The sequence below is a fragment of the Ranitomeya variabilis genome, chromosome 6, assembly GCF_051348905.1.
Source record: "Ranitomeya variabilis isolate aRanVar5 chromosome 6, aRanVar5.hap1, whole genome shotgun sequence".
Taxonomy (NCBI): Eukaryota; Metazoa; Chordata; class Amphibia; order Anura; family Dendrobatidae; genus Ranitomeya; species Ranitomeya variabilis.
The window spans coordinates 559,613,398-559,635,437 of NC_135237.1; the positions used below are offsets into that span (position 1 = coordinate 559,613,398).

Below are 22,040 nucleotides of genomic sequence, written 5' to 3' on the forward strand. Positions count from 1 at the left end.
TAAATTATGTCATTAGGAAAACATAGAATCTCACTCAGATGTCAGAAGTCTGACATTACCTTTTCCCTGTCTGTAAATGGCCAGGAACCTCCTCACTTTCTAAAAGAGTCATGGAGGAGGGAGATGCAACTGCAGCTTCTCTCTCTCAGTATGCTGTGAGAGAGGAGTAAGTTGGAGACGTCTGATTGGCTCAGAGCACAGCTGTGACATCACAGCAGGAAGTGCCCGCACACATGGAGAGAGGGAGTATGCATAATTAAAGGGAGAGGAAGACCCCAAAACACAGGATAGACACAAGACCTCAGAAGATGCCTGCTTCATCTTACCCACCTGGTGCACAACGGTCATCTACCCCTGAGGAACGTTATACAGGGAACCACAAATAACTTCTTTCTCCTTGAAGACATCTAGTTTTTAGCATGTCAGAAATGTATAATCAAATATATACTTATATGCTCACAGCTAATATATACATTATAATCAATGGTTTAAAATGGCTGACACGAACTGATATAAGCCTGATATAACCCAGACAGATCATATGGGGTTTTCCATCCCAAAAAGCGGAAGTTGGGTCAGATGTCTGAAATAATGTCTAGAATATAGCTGAATCTTGCTGAAACAGCAGACCAACAGTGTCAGATGTCTCAACTCTGTCCTACATGCAGAGAGCTCAATTCTAGTTGCTTAATCAGCTTAATCAGCAGTCATATGAGCATTAATCACAATATTCCATATATGTTTAGATAACCAATGACAGAAGAGCTAGACAATATGGTAATTAACTAACCACCCCTGACAACCCCTAACCACTCCTTTCTATGTGAAAATATAAAACTATGTATGTACAATAAAGTACCAGTATTGATGGAATGTTGTTCTGACACAATGGTGTTGCAGTCTCATTCCTTTGAGCGCTCAAAATACTCAGTCTAATTGGGAGCGGCCGCAGCACACACAGAGGGATAAATTTATCCAACCCAAATATTTCCATAACATTAATGGCGCCCAATGTGGGGCATGGATGAAACGCACACGGGGACCCACTACTGACCGGAAAGAAGGAGGTGTTGCCACGGCCTTGGTTCACGGGCGGAGACTGCGCAGCTCCATAAGTAAGGTAAGAAAATGTTATCATCTTACCTGAAAGTCCCCTGTGCCCAGTCCGGGTCTATACCTCTTGCCGGTCAGGTGTGGTCACCAGTTCCCAGGTAGTGTAAAAAATCCGTAGCCACGAATCCAAACCCTGGGAGGTGTCTGCTGTGTGCCGTGTATGTGTTTGTGTAAAATCCGAGAGAAGAAGGAAAAAGTGACTTTTGTTTATGGTGGCTGGGTAACAGACAGCAGGAGGTCAAATCGCTGAATAAGCTATCACAGATTCCCGTGCAATAGGAGAGACAGGAGGTCTCGGGACAGGCAGTTCCATGATCCAGGCTCGGATGGTGATAGTTTTGAGGGCTGCCACAGATTCCCGTAGCCGGCGGCCAGTCAGGACGACCGGAGCGGAGGGTGGTAGAACCCGGTATATGCGTGCCATTGCGATTGATAGTTGTCTGTTCCCAGCGCAACCTGCACGTGTCACAGAATTTAAAAGGGCATCTCTCGGATTGTCTATCTGTTTCTGTTTGTGTCATGTATTATTGCCGCTTTAAGAAGCATGAAATAGTGAAAAGAAAGTTTTGGTTTTCTTTTTTTTTTCTCTTTCTCCGGAACTTCTTCTTTTTCAACAGCTGCTGTAGCAGATATATGCATGGTAAATCAAACTGTCACATCTGTTTGTTTTTTTCCTGACTGTTTTCAGCTGCAATGCTGGCTATGTGTAGTTTTTTGTGAAGAAGTTAAATAAATTGTATCTATCATTTTTGATGTGACATACGTGTTTTCAGATACGTGATTTTAGTGACATTTGATATTATTGCAATAGCATACGGAAAAAAAAGAGGAAGTGTGTCTGTGACTGTATTTGAGCGCAGAGATTCTAAAAGAAAAAAGGAGAAGAGAAAAGCCGTTTTCATTTTTAATTTTTTTTACTCTCTTAAAGGGTCTTTTTCTTTTTGCGGCATTTTAAAGTTTTTTAATTAAGTTTTCCTCAATCTTCAATCTCTTTACCTTTTTTACTTTTTTGGGGGAAAAAGTTTTTTTTTTCCTTCCCTTTTGTATCAAAATTTTGAGTTTTTGGTTGTGAACTAAGTTTTTGACGGTTTTTTCTTATCGTTTTGGGTTTTTCTTAGAGTTTTATATACTCATTTTTAGAAGTTTTTTTCTTTTTTTTAGTACTGTTTTCTTTTTTCATTTTTGTGTGTTTTTCATTTTTTGCCTTTGCCATGGGGAATAAAGTGGCCGAGCAACAGGAAAGTCTTTTTACTTCCTGATGAGAAAACAGCCCCTAGATAGTGGCAGAACACGAAGGTGTTAAGTATGTGAAGATTTTTGTAAGGTATAAAGTACGTGAAATTCATTAGAATGGCAGACTTCAAGCTGCGGAATGGCATGACGTAGAAAGGAAAATAAGGGAAGTTAGCTGATGTTAGATTGCTGAATGCCAATACATGGTATGAGATAGCAGCAGAGCTTACATCATTTAGGTGGTACAGAAAGTTATGTGAGCAAACCAGGAAGTGAATTTTGTGGGTATGAGACGGGAGAATCTGTGCTGTAGGTAGTTATTTTTGCACAGTATGTGGTGCGCCCCGTCTCTCTCTACAGGGAGAAGACATAATTGCTCCTCTCCATTATGCTTGTTGTTCTCCTCTATCCTCTTTTTTCTCTGTCAGTCTTTTTCTCTCCGCATTCTTCTCTCTCTTTCTCCTTTCCTCTCCTCTTCCTCCACATTTTTTCTCTTCTCTCTCTTCCCCTCTCTATCTCTCTCCTCCATACCCTCCATCTTCTCCTCCCTCCTTCTCCACTCCCCCACCACACCTTTCTCCTCCTTCTTTTCCTTCTCCACACCCATCTCTCCTCACCCTCTCTCTCCCCTCCTTCTCTCTCCTCCCTCTTCTCATCACCCTCTCACTCCCCTCCTTCTCTCCTCTCTTCTCCTCACCCTCTCACTCCCCTCCTTCTCCACTCCTCTCTTCTCCTCCCTCTCTCTCCCTTCCACACCTCCCATCTTCTCCTCCCTCTTCTCCACATTCTCTCTCCCCTCCTACTATTCCTTTGTCTCACTCATCAACCCCTCCTTCTTCTTCCTCTTTTTCCCTCTTCGTTGCCGGCTGGGCCAACGCCCAATTCAAACAATATGGTGCTTACAGCACAAGGTTCCCCTTCCATGCCCCTGGCACAGTCCAGCCATTGCCAGTTGTGATATCGGGGAAAGAAAGTGAAAATCCCCCTACACACAATGCAGTGGGCAGCCCCCAGACATATCAGGCAGCAGACAGCTCAGCCCTGGGTGCAGAGGGGGGAGGACTGATATCACCATGTATTGATAATGTACAGCTTCAGCACCAGTCAGAGCTGCCTACATTCACACCAACATGAAGCTATAAGCCTAATCCATCATAGCTTCAGCAAGGGGGGAGACATCCTCACAAAAAAAAAAAAGAAGCAACTTCTAAGTCCAATATCAGTCAGTGTACGACCCCAGTACAAGCTATCACAACTATTCCTCTGATGAAGATGAAGAGGGAACATCATACATGCTGTCCAGTACTAGGAAAAGAAACCCACAGGCACCAAGAATGCAGGGGCAGATAGAGGCACCACCATTACACTATGTGCACACCACCCCAAGTCAGGTGACAATCTTCCAGACCCAGGGATGCATCCCATGCCATTTTACCGAAGAAAGTAGCAGAAGCAGCAAACATATGCAGCCAGCTGGAATGATCTCTGGGCCATAAATGAAAATAGAAGCAGGTGATGCACTCTGGCTAATCATGAGGGAACAATTCAAATTTCCAGCAGAATTAGACATACACGCTTGGGAGTCAGGGCCAAAAGGCAGATTGGCAGGACAAGACATGACATGAGTCAGGAAAGGACAGAGTCTGTGAAGAAGGTTCATGGCAGAGTAATGGAGTAATGCAAGTATTCCAAGACTTGGGCCTCACCATTCATGACCAGATACACAGGCAAATGTTGGCACAGGCCTTTGTGCATGGACTGAGACAGCCCCAATTAGGAAACCACTGATAGTGGCTAGGCCTTAGAACAGGTCAATAGCAGTGGACTGACCCAGAAAAAATGTTTTATGTGCGCCTAGGAGACTGTTGATTGCCAATTGTCACCAAAATTGCCACCATTATGGCACCACAAAAGAGCGCAAAGAAGGAAAAGGGTGCCGTGCTGCAGAGAACACCACAAGGGAAGCCAAAGGTGAAGATGCTGCAAAGTGCCGACCAACACACCGGAAGAACCGCTGCAGACTCCAGAGAGGAGACACCGACCTCAATATGGTTAGCAAAGGGGAGAAGCTATGTTGGAGCAGGGGGAAGAAGTGATGGCAGATGCAGCCACAGCCCCTGTAATGCCCCAAGACCTTGGGTTGGATGCAGCCGCCGGTCTCATGGCACCCCCGGGCCTCGCCACGAATGCACCTGCAGGCCCCATCTTACCACCGCAGCTTCAATCAGCAGGCCGGACCCCGCTGCCGCTACAGTGCCCATCATGCCATTGTCCACAGTAGCCAAAAGGGACCAAGTCCCAACCAGGAGTGCAGAAGACACCCCTCTTATGGTGACCACTAACCTGGAAGCGCAACCACCCTACAAAGACAGAAGAAGTGTCAAGTGTTACATCTGTGGCAAGTTTGGCCATTACCAGAACCAGTGCAAAGCACCCACACCCCCGAAGAGACTGGACCCATGCAATCCAAGAGTTGGTCCAGAGAAACAGGTCAAGGAAGAAGTGCTGAAAGCAGTGAAGTACCGCGTCCATAGGACAGAGGCAAGCAAGCCAGGTCCGCAAGACACTACGCTCCTGACATGTAAAACTTCATCTGCAAGACCAATACCTCAAATTACCCTTAAAATGGATGGCGTTGTCAGATCCAACGTGGTGCAGCCAGAAGTGTGATGACACCTGTGGAATTCACTGATCCCACCTGCCTATCAGAATCCTCTGTGTCTCGCATGGGCATTGATGGTCAAGTCAGACATTCTCAGCTTACAAAGCCACTGAGCGTGTGCACTCAGCCAGGACACTCTATCCTGTCCCAGTTTGTGGTGTAAAGGACCTGCCACTCAACCTGCTGGGAGCGAACCTACTGCAGAAGCTGAAGGCAACCACAGTGTTCCACGAAGATGGGACAGTGACACTTTCTTCATCCCTGACCCAAGAAGAGTCATGCTGGCGGCCCTACAAGAACATTAAGCAACCGATGAGGCCTACTCAAGGAGGTACTGGACGTAGTACCAGAAAGTCTATGGTCTAAGGGACCCCAGCACATGAGAAAACCTCAAGTTGCCCCAGTACGGGTGTCACTCAAGCCATGTATCCCGTACCCTCATAAGGCCCAGGCCAGGCCTAGAGTCAAGCTGCCTCTGACCAACTGAAGGTCTACCTGGAAATAGGAATCATTGTTCCTCGCACATCGCCTTGCAATACCCCGCTTTTCCCCGTCAAGAAAAAGACTGTAAAAGGAGAGCCAGCCAAGTTCAGAATGGTATATGACCTGAGAGCTGTGAATGACGCCACGGTGTTTGAAACTGCAATTATGCCGAATCCGCACACTCTGCTCTCAAATGTGCCTGCCACAGCAAAAGTGTTCACAGTGAACAACCTGGCTAATGTTTTCTCCAGTGTTCCCCTTCATCCGGAAGACCAGTCCCTGTTTGCCTTAATGCACCAAGGGGGACACCACACATGGACAGTGATGCCACAGTGGGCCCAGAACAGCCCTTCACAGTTCACCAAAGCAATGTCCACACTTCTCACCAACTGAGTCACAGAACAAGCAGAAGTAACCCTGCTACAATACATGGACAATCTACTCCTTTGTGCAGTTGACTTTGACATGTGTAAAGCCCTTTCCTTGTATCTCCTACTCTACCTGGCGGAGCAGCACTGCAAGATCTCAAAGAACAAAGTCCAGTGGTGTCTGAAGCAAGTTACGTTCCATAGACACTGTATTGCTCACCAGGCGAAACGCCTGACAGATGACCGGAAGACCACAGTGGAGAAGATGGTCCCTCCAACAACTCCAAAGGTGCTACAGGCCTTCCTTGGTCTAGTTTCGTATTGCAGAGTCTGGATCCCTGATGCCTCAGTCCTAATGCAGCCTCTGTGTGAATACATCAGTGTGACCCCGTTCCTCCTGACTGATGCAGCCTTCAGCTCGTTCAAGAAGTTAAAAGGCGCAGTAGTCTCAGCGCCAGCACTAGGCCCATCTGACTACGAGAAGCCATTCCGTCTCTATACTACTTGATGAGAAAAGAAGGCCTTGCTACTGGAGTCCTGACGCAGCTTCAGGTAGGAAAGCAGAGACTTTCGGACTACTTTTCAGCTTGCCAGGATCCAGTTGCAAGGGGAGCCTCTTCCTCCCGCATGAGAGCAGCAGTTGCAGCACACGCCCTCCTGGACAGGACTACTGACATCAGTAGAAAAACCATTGGAAATCCTGGCTCCGCATGACATCTCAGCAATCCTCAACCAAACAACCAACCCCAGCCAAAACATCTCTCCACCGCCAGGCATCTTTGCCTCCAGTGCTCTCTACTCCTGCCCGACAATGTCACCATCTCCAGATGCACAGTCCTCAACCCGTCCACTCTACTCCCACTCCCAAGGGGGGATACAGATATGGACCTTCAGATAAAAAGTCTGATCAAAATCTGCATGATACCTTCTGCAGGGATCTGAATTTGGACCTTCAAATAAAAAGTCTGATCAAAATCTGCGTGATACCTTCTGCAGGGATCTGAATTTGCTCCGGACGGATGACCATGATTGCTTCAGCATCATGCAACAGGAAACAGCAGGACTACCCAAGGTGGCAGAAGAGCCATTGACCAACCCAGAGTTGATCCTCTCTGTGGATGGCTCCAGATTTGCAGATGATGAAGGAAGATTCCACACGGGATGTGCAGTGACCAGCAATCAAGAGATCCTGTGGTCCAGAAGTCTGCCGCCCAGTCTGTCAGCCCAGGAAGCAGAACTGATAGCGCTGATGAAGACCTACCAGATGGCAGAAGACAAGACTGAGAAAATGTATACCAATTCGAGGTACTCGCATGGCATAGCACATGACTTCGGACCCATCTGGGCTGCAAGGGACTTCATCACAGCAAGCGGAACAACCGTGAAGCATCATGGAGCCATTAAGGACCTGCTGAACACACTTCAACTTCCAAAAGTGGTGACAGTACTAAAAGTCAAAGCGGATGGAAAACTGAACACAGTAGGGGCACAAGGCAACAACATGGCGGATATGGCAGCCAAAGAAGCAGTCAAGGGAAGACAATATGGAAAAGTGGAAGAGGTCGTAGAGCCGGACGGCTACTACAGGACGGCTGAAGACAGGAAATCTGACAAGATGACATCCTGGGATCTGCTCAAAAAAGCTGCAAGAGCAAGCCCCAAAGGACAAGAAGGAATGCTGGATGCAGAAGTAAGCAACACATGAAGAAGGAAGGGTATACTCAATGGACTACAAACCCTGTTTACCCCGAAGCATGTACCCTATGGTGGTCCAGTGGGCACATGGGCCCACACACAGATTAAAGACACAGATGAATGATCCGATTGGTGCTTACTGGTTCGCCCCAGAAATCTCCACCCTAACAGCCAAGTTCATAAACAAGTCATATTACGCCTGGATATGAAAACAATCTCTTTTATTATAAGACTAATAAAAATCTTATTTTTAGAACAGATGTACATACAATACATATATATAGGTAAGTTCACTAGGTTATTAAGCAGTGACTACAATGGTGCAACCCATACACCGGGACACATGGCATGACATAAATATTAAGAAGTATTACAAACAGTATCCAAACAGTACCAGTAGAAAGAAAGGCCCAATATTGCGGCACATAACAGAGTTCAATACTCTTTACACAGCCAAATAGCCACAGTGAATACCGCCATCGTGTGCCACATTGGTATACCCATACTGACTATATTGGTAAAGATAAATACACTAATTACCCATTTGTGATAAAATGTCCAGACTGGGTCCCGGTCCCGTACCCCAACGTGCGTTTCGCGTTCACGTGTGCCGCTTCCTCATGTTCAAGTTCATAAACAGCTGTCTGACCTGTGGCCAATGCAACCCTGGAAGAATGGAGAAAGTTCCCATACGTCGTCTTGCCAGACCACTGTACCCCTTCCAGAGGATCCAGATAGACCATATCCAGACGCCGCCAAGTGGAGGTTTCAAATATGCCCTTGTGGCCATGGACATGTTCTCAGGATGGCAGTCAGAAGCTTTCCCAGTGAAGAACCAGTCAGCAAAGACTACTGCAAAGAAGCTACTCTCAGAGACGAGATATGCAGCTATGGGGTCCCAGAAGTGATAGAGAGAGACCAGGGACCCGCATTCACAGCTCATCTCACGCGAGACATCCAGTCAGCAGTAGGGTCAGACTTAGGCCTACACACTCCCAATCACACTACTTAGTGTAAGGCATACTTCCAGAGGCCCAGAAAAGCTGTTACCATAAGAAATTTTGTTTGTGTCTAGTCCCAGGTTAGGGGTATCCTTTCCTTCAGCAGCTGACTATGCAATATGATACTTTGTCTGCTTATGTAATTGAAATCACCAAGAAACTTGCTAACATCCATTCTCGAGTTTTTTTCTTCATTTCCAGATCCAGATTCAGTGTCCGGTATGCACTCCTAGAAGCCAGGAGACTGGGTGTTGGTGAAAAAGTTTGTAAGGAGAACACCACTCGATCCCAGATTTGATGGTCCTGCTCAAGTGCTGCTGATGACACCAAACTCTGTGAAACTGGAGGGAAGACCCACTTGGATCCACTCATCGCATGGCAAGAAAGCTCTCCTACCAGAAGATGACACCCAAGCCAGAATGATGTTGCGGCCTGACCGAAAAGATGACCTACCTGATAAAGACTACACATCGCTCACTACACATGCTATTGACTAAGAGACTGATTGCAACGAACCCCCGTTAGGGACAGATCTCCTGACCGCCCATTTGCGAAAAGTCTGTACGGAGTGGGGCACAGGCGTTAGGCTTGTGTCAGTTCGCCGACAGCACAAAAGAGTTGCAGCGCTTTGGGACAGGAGGCTAGGATTAGGGCAATTGATATCTAAGGGGGGCTTGTGATAGAAATATATATATCATGTAGATCTCACTTGCATGTATACTCCTCTATAATCAAATATATACTTATATGCTCACAGCTAATATATACATTATAATCAATGGTTTAAAATGGCTGACACGAACTGATATAAGCCTGATATAACCCAGACAGATCATATGGGGTTTTCCATCCCAAAAAGCGGAAGTTGGGTCAGATGTCTGAAATAATGTCTAGAATATAGCTGAATCTTGCTGAAACGGCAGACCAACAGTGTCAGATGTCTCAACTCTGTCCTACATGCAGAGAGCTCAATTCTAGTTGCTTAATCAGCTTAATCAGCAGTCATATGAGCATTAATCACAATATTCCATATATGTTTAGATAACCAATGACAGAAGAGCTAGACAATATGTTAATTAACTAACCACCCCTGACAACCCCTAACCACTCCTTTCTATGTGAAAAAATAAAACTATGTATGTACAATAAAGTACCAGTATTGATGGAATGTTGTTCTGACACAATGGTGTTGCAGTCTCATTCCTTTGAGCGCTCAAAATACTCAGTCTAATTGGGAGCGGCCGCAGCACACACAGAGGGATACATTTATCCAACCCAAATATTTCCATAACACCAAATAAAATATCCAACGTTTATTGATTCATTACAAAAATAGCAGTATGTCCCCTCCGGTAGCCAGGCGAGAGCATTGGGAAACAATGGAGGAGTAGCGGACATGACATTCATTAATGATCCATGACTTTCTTCTAAAACTGTCCTAAAATAATGTCTTTCCCCATAAGAGGCTGTCGTCTGAGCTGCAGATGAGGAAGGCTTCATCTGGTGTCTGAGGTATGTGGGGAGCAGACAGCGTGTGCGTATGTGTAATGTAAGTGGCTGATATAGGAGACTTCCTAGGCGGCACAGAACACCAGAGGCCACCATTTGTTTCCAGAGGTTGTCATGAGTCTAAGCCAAGTCCCTCCATAGTTCCTTTGACATAAACCCTGCCCCCTGTAGTAAAGCAGGGTCTGGCGGCCCTTACCCCCCACAACAAGGTAAAAATGCTTTTCATGCACAAACTACTGAAATCCAGAAACTGCACTGACTTATATTTTGTAACTTGCTATCCACTCTTTCTGATTTATTGGTTCCACTTCATAAGCATTCTGCCAGCATCATAGGTGCAGAAACTTCCTTTCCCTTTCTTCCCTAGCATGGTTTGCTACCACTATTATGCAATGGATTGCCTACCTTTAAAGGGAGTGTCCATCAGTGGAAATCCAACAACGGCAACCCCTTTCTGATCAGCTGTTACTGGATCGAAAAAATTTGAATGGCGCTGAAAAGCTCAGCTCCGCTCAATGTGTAGTGACTGCAGAGCAGCTCGAATTCAAGAAAACGGACGGTGTTCTGAAGGACCTGGACACGGTTGACACTTATTCAATGGAGCTATGTCGTGCAACTCCATCCCAAGTGTTTGCATCTGGCAGATGCCAGAGAAAATAAAAGCTGAAAGGGGGTGTCAGAACCACCACCAATATCATATGACCTATCAATATATTGTGACCAGAAGACCCCTTTAACTGAAAGCCATCAGTTATAACTCCATGCACGCTGACAGACAAGAGATCTGGAGCAGAGAAACGTTGTACCACTATCTGCAGAGAAACAAAGACGTGCCTTCACTCCCCGCGATCCGTCTCGCTGCCTCTGCTGCTGAAGAAGGATTACACTTTACAACAGGCAGAAGATAACAGTGGCTGCCACTTTTGGATGATTTTTCAGGGTTAAAACATCATATTGAAATTCTGTGATTTGCAGATTTTACGTTTATCCCATTATCTATCAAATGAGATTAAATTGTCTGAAAGTAGCGTAACCATGTAAGTGTATAACATATTGTGCGGTGAGATCCACCTCTATGGGGGCTTAAAAGTAGCTGCATTGTCTGATCATAAACGTAAAAGGGTAAAATGGGAATATTCAGTTCAATATACAATATACTGTATGGAGAAAAGTATCGGGGCACATGTTAATCAATAAATTCAGGTGTCTCATTCAGTCCCATCGCCCCCAGTAGATAACATACAGCCCCTCGCCACCGGTGTATATCCCCTGGCCCCTCAGTATATAACATCCGGCCCCTCGACCCCTGGTGTATAACCTCCGGTCCCTCGACCCCTGGTGTATAACCTCCGGCCCCTCGACCCCTGGTGTATAACCTCCGGCCCCTCGACCCCTGGTGTATAGCCTCCGGCCCCTCGACCCCTGGTGTATAACCTCCGGCCCCTCGACCCCTGGTGTATAACCTCCGGCCCCTCGACCCCTGATGTATAACCTCCGGCCCCTCGACCCCTGGTGTATAACCTCCGGCTCCTCGACCCCTGGTGTATAACCTCCGGCCCCTCAACCCCTGGTGTATAACCTCCGGCCCCTCGACCCCTGGTGTATAACCTCTGGCCCCTCGACCCCTGGTGTATAACCTCCGACCCTTTGTCTCCCACTGTATAACAAACTGCCCCTCATCCTCCGGTGTATACCATCCAGCTCCTCACCCCCCAGTGTACAAAACACCCGGCCCCTCACTCCCAAGTCTGTAACATCCGGCGACTCACACCCATGGTGTATAACATCTCCCATTATTCCCAGTGTATAACATCCAGCTCCCACCATGCCGTCAGAGTGGTGCAGAGCTCAATGATGCCAGCGTGGTCCTGTAATAGGAGCCAATGGGGTAACAAGTCCGTCCATAACATTTCTTCCTCCAAAATCTTCCATCATCACCTGTGTGTGATACTTTTAAGAAGTGGAAGGAACCACAACTTCACCAAGTAGAGACCCCATAACGTTACAGAGCGGGGGGGCCGGGTGCTGAGGAGTAGAGGGCAGAAAAGTCATCACATGCTGTCACCATAACTGCAAAGTCCAGACCTCCACTGGTATCAGCACAAACACTTCACCTCACACTTCATGGACGAGCATCTGCATGCAGCCTTACATCACCAAGCACAATGCTGAGCGTCGGATGGAGTGGTGTAACGTCACCACTGGACTCTGGAGGAGACGTGCTCTGTGCAGTGACGGATCGCACTTCTCTATCTACATCTGATGGAGGAGTCTGGGTTTGGTGATTCCAGGAGGACGTTACCCCCTGACTGCATTGTGCCCCCTGTACAGATGGTGGAGGGGGATAATACAATGGGGGATGTTATCAGGGGGCGGCCTCGGACCCTCAGCTACAGGGAAGGGAAATCTTAATACTTCAGCACAAGACATTTTGGACAATTCAGCTTTGTGGGAACAGTTTGGGGTAAATCGCTTTCCCTTCTCTGCTCCCCGGGACTGTGCCCAGTGCACCAGGTCCATACAGACATGGAGGGGGGAGTTTGGTGGAAGAACATGACCAGTCGCCCCATCCAAGAACTAGAAGAGAGGTTGTGAGTCCGGCCTCCCCCCAACATCACGTCTGACCTCACAAATGTTTTTCTGGATGAAAGGACAAAAATCCCCACAGATGCCTCTAAAATCTTGTAAAAATCCTTTCCAGAAAAGCGTGAGCTGTTATATCTGCAGAGGGGCGACTCCATATCTATGGATGTGGTATGGGAGGTTAGAAAAGCTCGTGGAGGTGGATATGGAGGGGTAAATATTCTATATGGAGAAAAGTATGTTGGAGGCAACTGTCTCACGGGTTCCTGCTTCTCCTGCTGAGGACCTATGCCTCATGGATCTAGGTTTTCAGGAAATGTGATGGAAGGACTTGAGTTATTGACCGCCCGGTACAACGTGTCCATTCTGTCGCTCAGTCGGTGATTTCTTGTTGGTTCCCGTGATGTGAGGGATGAAGGGTCTCTCCGCACTCGTCACTCCGTCCGTCTGACCCTTCAGAGACATAAATCGTACCGCTACAGCGTGCCAGTCTATAATCTCATCCACATGTACGGGGCCCGGAAATGGATGGCTTCTATGTATCTCACCAGAAAATGCACCTGGATGGAATAAAATCACAGTGTTATGGGTGTAAATCAGATGGCAAATCTCCAGGGATCTTAGAATAACTCATCCACCACCCTAGACCACCAGGAATACTAAGTATTATCTGCTAAGATCTCAGACGGGTGTAATACTCCATTATTCCTGTGGGGGCACTGCAGGGAAATGTGAGTACTTGCTGCTGGATTTCAGCAGATCGCTAGCGGTCCAAGCAGACAATCGTAGATCTGCTTATAGTCTTCTAACGAAAAAAAAATTCTGCCTCTTTAATTTTTGCAAATTAGTCACAGGAAACTCAATGAAAAGCTTAACTGCAGTAATTCTGCGATGTGTCATCATTTATTATACTCAGATGACATGTATCTCTGCTGATGCTGGACGTGCTGCTGTCTCCTGGGGGGGGTCACATAATTTACAGCTTTCCTGAAACCTCATAGGGAATTCCTCTCCACTCGTGTGGTTCAGGAGTTTTCCATATTTGTCCAGGCGGCAGCTTATATAATCCTTGTAATAGGCAGTAAAGGTTAGAGCAACCTGACATGACAGCGGAGCGATTTATTGGCATATTTGGCGCAATTATTGGTTTCGGAGCCTCATGAAAGATCTACATATATCACAAACACAGCTCAATAAGTTACAGAGAAAGTTTTCTGTGTCCTCAGTAATGTAGGGCTTGGGTAGAGAGTTTCCGATTAGTGACCACCATAAAGGGGGATTCCATTTTTAGAGACCTGGCAGGTGTTTTCTGCCCTCAGACCAAACTGGGGCAGGACTGTATGGATTATGTCTATAATTCTAAGCCTAATTTTGCAAAAACAGCAGCTTGCACCAAATGCAAATTACTATTCTGAAGTCAAATAGGTGGAGACGTGCCGAGAAGTCAAGCTGTGCCGATTAGGGCTTGCCATGACCTAATTCCTCCCCAATCTTGCCCTGAAGACAGCATACATCATCTCCAACCTTTCATACAGGTTCTACTAGCCTCGACTCCACGCGCTACATGAGCTGGACTTAGACTTCCAACAGGGCATCGAGAGGTGCCAATGGAAGACCAAACCCCTTAGATGCTCCAGACAGTTTTGACCACGGAGCAGAAGCAAAGCTTTGTTATACACCGTGGTTTCTAGGGACAATGGACAGTGCCTAGAAGATCAGTATGGTGGACATACAGTATCTCCCAGCCACTCATGGAGGATAAGTCCCAATCTCAGATCATCGGGCAGTGATTTGTTTCTTGGAGACTTCAGTGGCACATTAAGGACAGCAGAGAACTTACTTTCCGGTGATACCTGCATGGTCCTCTTGGCAGTTGTTCGTATCCACCCAAATGACGAGTGGGCAAGAAGGTCAATGGAGCGAGTGTCGGAAAAGCCATCCAAATCCTCCTCATTCATTAGAGTCCTGGCGTTAGAAGAACACATCTTACCTGTCATATAAATAGGAATAAGAAGTAAAGTTTTGGTTACAAGATGAATAGAAGGGAACCAAAACGTGAAGGGTATTCCGTGTCTCCTTGTGGAAACCACCAAGCTTTAAACTTTAAAGGGAAGCACCATCAGAAAATGACCTATAGTTTAGTTCAATATTTTGTGTTACATGTTGTTCTTAAACATTTTTGTTTGTTTTTTTTATCACTATACCTATTAAAAAAAAATAAAATAAGTCATCTTGAATTTTTGACATGAGACACTGGTTTTTTTTAGACTCTTACATCCTGTTCAGGAAATGCACATGAATATTAGCCATCATATACTGACTCTGACCCTGGCTTTTTTTTATTGAAGCAACTAATGAGTGTGTGCAATGGACATTGTGAAAAGAGGGGGAGCTGTGACAATGGCTATTGCAATTGGCGGATCCTTTGTTATCAGCTGTGAGTAGTGGTGTTATCTGTCATTGTAAGGCTGTGTTCACATGGAATTTTTTGAAAAAGGAGCTCTTCCAAATTTCTCTGCAAAAACATAAAACTACTCAAAAAATCTACATTCCAAAAACTCGGCAAAAAGAATCATTGTGAACACATTTTAGGGGTATGTGCACAGAGTTTTTTTTGGAGTGGATCCTCTAGAAAATCCTCTTCAAAAAGTGCTTTATAAGTTCTTTGAAAAAAACCTCTTACAATTGATTTCTATTTATCTTTATAATTTTTCCTGAAGAAGTTTTCTTTTTTTTTTTTTTTTTTTAAAAGAAACTCCTGATGGAGAAAAAAAGAAAGTGAATGTCAACTCTTTGAAATGAATCTTCAAGGAAACTTCTCCAATCTAGGCACTGTCAAATCAAAAGGCAGCACAGAACATTTCTGAAAAAAAAAACTCTTCAGAACCATTTCAGGAAATGAAAAACTACTCGAAGAAATCCCTCCAAAAGTCGAGTTTCCTGCAGTGATTTCTGCTTGAAACATGTGGGATTTTTTAACTCCTCAATAAACTCTGTGTGTGCAGATCCTAACCCTACCTCTGATGGTAAGGAGCCTGCTGAAAATGTTTCCTGGAGAGACAGGAAGTATAAGTCTAAAATAGTCGTAGTGGCCAATGTGAAAATCGCAAGATTACTAATTTTGTTTTTAGTAAAGATCCTTAGATGTAAAAAATGTATAGTCAACAGTTGTTTTTTTTGCAATACATGTAACTCAAAAGGCTGATATGACCAATGGATCATTTTATGATGATGTTGCCCTTGAAAGGCAGACAGACAATGCTGTAACGGTGGACTCTGTAACAAGCCTTGCCATATCATTTACGAGATTTAGCTACAACAGAGCCTTCTACCATGAGGGAAGGCTCGTTAAAAGGTCTACAATAGCACAGAACTTTTGGTAATCTGTGGGCCACTTGTAATGTTTTGAGAAGATAGAAGAACCCTCTTTTTGGGTTGTCTAAGAGTTGGGTCCTCATCTTACATTTGTTGACTATTCTAATACTTCTCAGAGTGAAACTCTGCTCACATCTGATTTGGTGGCCTTGACAGGAAATTGACAGAACCAGAGTTAAATTTGTTTTTATTTTTTGTAATGATCGATCTTACCTTTATATTTACATAGCAGTTTGATGTAGAAAAATAGGTTGGTGAAGAGGTTGAAAGGAGAAGGCGTCCCGGGTTTCCTGGTCATATCTCTTATTAACGTGGCCCTTCCGAATTTCCATTCGGTGTCTGATTGCGCTTGTATGCGTTGGTAGGTATCACTCATCATCGCGATCAACAGATTGATAAGGACAATTAAAGTAACAACTAAGTAAACTCCAAACACAAAGCGGATGATTACAAAGGTGAACTGCGGAGTCCTGCTCAACGATGGAAGGCAATCAGGTTCCACCAAGCCAAAGAGTGAGAAGAACAAGAGGACAGTGATGTCTATTGGATCTTGGATATTGGTTTCATTTTTGTTGTCTCCTGTTTCGTTGCCTGAATGATTGGCTCTGGGTTCTGGATACACTGGTTGATAGACCGCAGATAGTTGCATTGTGAAGGCCACGTGAAACAAAGCGAGAATTACTGCAAATCTGGTGAGATCCTTGATCAAATCTCTTATAATGATTGCCCATGGTCCAAAGAGGTGATGAAAGGTGAGGAACTCCAAGAACTGGACGAAAGAGAGAGTCATGGCGATGCCAAGAAAGATGTTCCTGGCAAATAGGCAGTGTAAGCGATCGATATCTGTAAACAAGAAAGCAAGTAGATGGCAAAAAAAGGCGATGGCAGAAAATCCCAAGACGAATACACGTATCCAGGCAAGACCTGCCCTTTCACCTTGATGAGTAAGCTCTGAAACCAACATCCCTGACAACCAAGCGAGCAGCAACCACTCATTCCAAGATGGGATCATTTGTCCTTCATAAATTGGATTCAAAGGAGGGTAGACGATGGTGATGATGAAGAGTACCAGCAAGAATATGTGTGATGCCAAGTAACTCATGAACTTCATGATGGGGATTTTGTTAAATCTATGTTTGAGAGGTAGAGAAAAGACGAACCAAACCGGAGGGCATGCTAAGAAGGTAAAGAAGAGAAGGACCAGTTTCCAGGTGGTCCAGTCTAGATTTCCATACCAGACCTCAGTCAAGTATTTTTGAACTGCAGGGTGGGCAACCACATTTTTCTGCTCACACTCAATCAAACAGTCCAATATGGTGGTGCCACGGTGGTCTATAGCTCGGAGGATGTATCCAGCATTTTTACTACCAGATGCTAATGTCAAAAGTTCAGTGGCCATTGATTCAGTGTACTTGGCAGCATTGAGTAGGTCGACTGCCCTCTCCTTCTCTTTCAGGGCAGTGATGGTAAGCGCTCTGGAAAGTTTCACGGCAGTGTCCAGAGGAGCGGCAGAATTCAGGATGTACTCTTCTATAATCTTGTTCCTATTCAGCTTCCCACAAACCATCAAGTCAAACACAAACTGTAAAACAAATAAAAAAGTGAATTTCATGAAACCATAGAGTTAGAGATACAAATAATAGGCAAGGAACCTTTTTCAGATAGGCTATTGATAGCTTGGTCATCACTTTTTAGACCTTAGATTTTTTTTTTATAAGACTATGGAAAGTAGATCGATAGAAATTGTAGAGTGTTCTCTCTTTTACCCAACCATTAGCCTGCTTTGTGCTGATGAAAGGCAAGATCCCCGAAACAACTGTCCACAATTGGGTTTCTGGGTTTGTCTCATATCTCTAGTCCTGTTAGAAGACTTAAAATAAGGACAGACAAGATCACCCCCCCCTACTTAGGGTTCACGCACTACACCAGTCCACATGTCACCTCTTGATGAGAATTACCTTCCTGTCTTCGGTTAGTTTGAGGGTATTATGGCTTCTCTTCAGTAAGAAACTCACTACATCTTGGTGGTTGTCACCAGCAGCGTACTGGATTGCTGTCTTCCCATCATTACACTCCAATGTAGGGTCGGCACAACATTCGACAAGAAACTGAACAGTTTCTAAAAAACCAGACTTGGCGGCGAAGTGCAGAGGAGACCACCCATTCTGCCCAAAAAAAACATACACAAATTTACATAGTAAAGTATATTTCTGTAATGTTATTCTTAGGTCTACCTGGCCTTTGAAAACAAAGATTATTAAGAAGGAACCATGTCTGGGTGATAACAGACATGATACTTTAGTTGGAAGGTTTGTACATTGTTTCCTGCTCGACTTTATACTCAACCAATTGTGTAAAGGTAATACATTAAAAAGTACCAAGACCCGCCCCTGAGGAGCACATGACATCTAAATCACTTTATTAAAGAAAATCACCTTATCAGTCACATTAATCTCTGCTCCTTGTCCAATAAGGGCTCTCATCATCTCATTGTGACCATTGGCAGCTGCTAAGTGGAGACACGTCCGTCCTCTGTTGTCTTTCACATGCAGTTGAGAGGTAGATTTACTGAGAAGGAGACCTACGACAGCTGTGTGACCATTCTGTGCTGCAAGGTGTATCGGAGTTGAACCCTATGAAAGAGAAATTTTCGATGGCATTTTAAACTTGAAATTCTCGAAGACCAAAAGTAGAAGATTTAGAAAAAAATGTGCAGCGCCCCAGAGTTCTGGTCGTTGCAGTAATGTCGCTCTGCCACTAAGGGGAGCGATGTTACGTCTGATTGTACTAAAGGAGTTCACCTGACCAGGTATCACAGTGACACACTACACTTCACACTCCGGCCTCCAGGGGGAGCAAAAGGTTCTATGTATTAGGCCACTCCTCACACTCGGATAAAACTGGGGGTTGGAGGGGAAGTTAGAGAGAAGCTGACTGGGTTTTGCCCAGGTAGCATCTAGTGAGAGGAGAGCGTTGCTTGGGAAGACTCAGGGGGGTCCCTGTCAGGGGTGGGATCCTGACAGTGGCCTAGCAAGAGACAGATCGTTACGGAGCCGTGCCTGCACTACCTTGCGGCGGCATCTTAAGAAAGGACAAGAAGCGAAGTATATTGTGGAGAAGTGAGAAACGAGATCACAGCACTAAGGAGATAATACCGGGAGGAGTCGTGCCCCTAAGATCGTGACAACATCCTTCTGAGGCGCGTAGCCGGTGAACGGAATACCGAGGGAGTACTGACTCTATGCACTACTCCAACCACGGCCGGGCAGTTAACTTTAGGTTGGCTGTCTCACCTTTTCACCTAAGCAGACAACAGAGGCAATTGTGGGAGAGGGGCGTCTCTAGGGTCCCTATAAAATAGCTCCAGGCTTACCCCGTCATACGGGTGCGTCCTATCCACACTGGGGGATGGAGAGAGAGAACATCAGAAACAGATACAAGAGTTGTGAGGATTATCACGTGGTGCTCAGCAGGGAGGTACTACAACACACAGGCGCAAGTAGGAAGGCTACTGATTTCCACCTGTAAAGGGAACTCTGGATGTGCCTTTGGACCGGCTGGTCTCAGTTTGCCCTGTTAGCAGTGCTCTGGATTGTGGATGCCGAGGTCTACAGTAAAAGGTAAAGAGACTGCAATCCTGTGTCCTCGTTATTTACTGCGACCTACATCATCACCATCTACATCTCAAGGGAAGCCCTGGGGACATACTTCACCTGTGGGAAGTTACACCATCTAGCTGCCATTCCATCACCCCAGCGGACCCCTAGCAGCGTCGGTCATCCTGACCGAACACCACAGGTGGCGTCATGAACACTTGACAGACTTCTACCCACACCTTTAATTGGATGCTCCTTAGCAGGGCCACGGACCGGGTTTGGCCACCGTGACATCCCCAGAACCGAGACAGAGGGACCCGGTACCGAGTACCCCGCTGCCCTGCGTCTGGGGGCGCTCCAAAACATTAGTTTCTTAATTTACAAAAAGCCAAAACATAGCAGTAACAAAATGAAAACAGTCACCTGGCGCCTGGTGGCCGCATCTGCCTGGACTCCTGGGTGGTTTAGTAAAAGGCGTACAAGACTTTCATGACCGGATTGAGAAGCCAGATGCAAGGGTGTGTAACCAGACTGTATAAGAAGAAGACTTATTGATACATAGTGCCTGTGTAGAATGTTATACATATATATATACACTGTGTTCCAAATTATTCTGCACAAAGAGTTTAGGAGTGATAAGGTTATACTTTTTCTGTTTGTCATTTAAACTCATTGATGGTGATGTGCGTCAGGGCTCTTTATATCACTGAAAGCAATTGCAGATACCTGTGCACATTAGTTTGGCAGTTGTGTCCAAATAAAGGCAAGACTACTTACGAAGGCTGTTCCACATTATTAAGCAGCCGACATTTTTTGCCAAAATGGGAAAGAGAAAGGATGTGTCGGCTGCTGAGAAGCAACAAATTGTGGAGTATTTAGGTCAAGGCATGACTACAATCAACATTGCCAAGACACTTCATCGTGATCATCGCACAATCAAGATGTAGCTGATTCCCAGCACACACGTGTGCGTGCTGATAAGGAAAAATTGAGGACTCTTTCCAACAGGCAATTGCATAAGGTTAAAAGAGCAGCTGCAAAAATGCCTTGTCATAGCAGCAGACAAGTTTTTGAAGCTGCTGGTGCCTCCAACGTCCCCAGAACAACAAGATGCAGGGTCCTTCAGAGGTTTGCAGCTGTGCGTAAGCCATCCTGTCCACCACCTCTATCCACTGCAACAAGCAGAAACGGCTCCAGTGGGCCAAACGATACATGAAGACTGACTTCCAAACTGTTTTGTTCACCGATGAGTGCCGTGCAACGCTTGATGGTCCAGATGGATGGAGTGGAGGATGGCTGGTTGATGGACACCTCATGAAAACACGGCTAAGGCGCCAACAAGGAGGAGGTGGAGTAATGGGCTGGAATCATGGGGAGAGAGATTGTCGGCCCCTTTATGATCCCTGAAGGGGTAAAGATGAACTCCATAATCTATGTGGAGTTTCTAAAACAACACTTCCTGCCATGGTTAAGAGGAAGAACCGTGCTTTCCGCAGCAAGATCATTTTCATGCAGGATAATGCACCGTCTCATGCTGCAAAAAACACATCTGCATCTCTGGCTGCTATGGGCATAGAAGAGGACAAACTTATGGTGTGGCCACCATCTTCCCCTGACCTCAACCCCATTGAGAACCTCTGGAGCATCATCAAAAGGAGTGTCTATGATGGCGGGAGGCAGTTCACATCTAAGCAACAGCTCTGGGAGGGTATTCTGTCCACATGCAAAACAATTGGAGCAGAAACCATCCAAAAACTGACAAATTCAATGGACGAGAGAGTTCAGAAGCTTCTTTCGAACAAGGGGTCTTATGTGCAAATGTGACATCACCTAGAATAAAGGTTTCACTTGAAAACTGTTTGATTTCATTTTGTAATAAGCTGATAATGCTTATAACTTCACAATTGACCATTTTTTTGTTCAAAATAAAAAAAAAAGGTTGAAAACTCTGCTGTGCATAATAATTTGGAACATGCATTTTGAGTGTTTATTTTTTTTAAAAAGATACTGTTTTCATAGGCAGTTTGTTCCAAAACATTGCAATTATACTAGAATAGTAGATGACTGGAAAATAACAATGACTGCAATTCAGATAGGTAATGTAGAGAAAATAGGAGGAAATATTATTTGCATAATAATTTGGAACACAGTGTATGCTGCTCAAAAAAATAAAGGGAATACTAAAATCCCACATCGTAGATATCACTGAATGAAATATTCCAGCTATAAATCTTTATTCATTATATAGTGGAATGCGTTGAGAACAGTAAAACCTAAAAATGACCAATGTAAATCACAACTAATATCCCACGGAGGTCTGGAGTTGGAATGATGCTCAAAATCAAAGTGGAAAATCAAATTGCAGGCTGATCCAACTTCAGCGGAAATGCCTCAAGACAAGGAAATGATGCTCAGTAGTGTG

General features: G+C 45.2%; 1 protein-coding gene across 1 annotated transcript in view; it reads right to left on the reverse strand.

Annotated features, from left to right (window-relative positions):
* Positions 1-9,891: 9,891 nt before the first annotated feature.
* LOC143783081 (uncharacterized) overlaps positions 9,892-22,040 on the reverse strand; it is a 76,141-nt gene continuing 63,992 nt past the window's right edge. Inside the window, exons 23-28 of the mRNA XM_077271317.1 lie at positions 20,042-20,149; positions 18,458-18,655; positions 17,981-18,187; positions 16,236-17,604; positions 14,488-14,637; positions 9,892-13,207 (exon numbers count right to left, since the gene is read on the reverse strand). Coding sequence (XP_077127432.1) covers positions 12,984-13,207; positions 14,488-14,637; positions 16,236-17,604; positions 17,981-18,187; positions 18,458-18,655; positions 20,042-20,149 — 2,256 coding nt within the window. The 3' untranslated portion in view covers positions 9,892-12,983. The remainder of the gene's footprint in view (positions 13,208-14,487; positions 14,638-16,235; positions 17,605-17,980; positions 18,188-18,457; positions 18,656-20,041; positions 20,150-22,040) is intronic.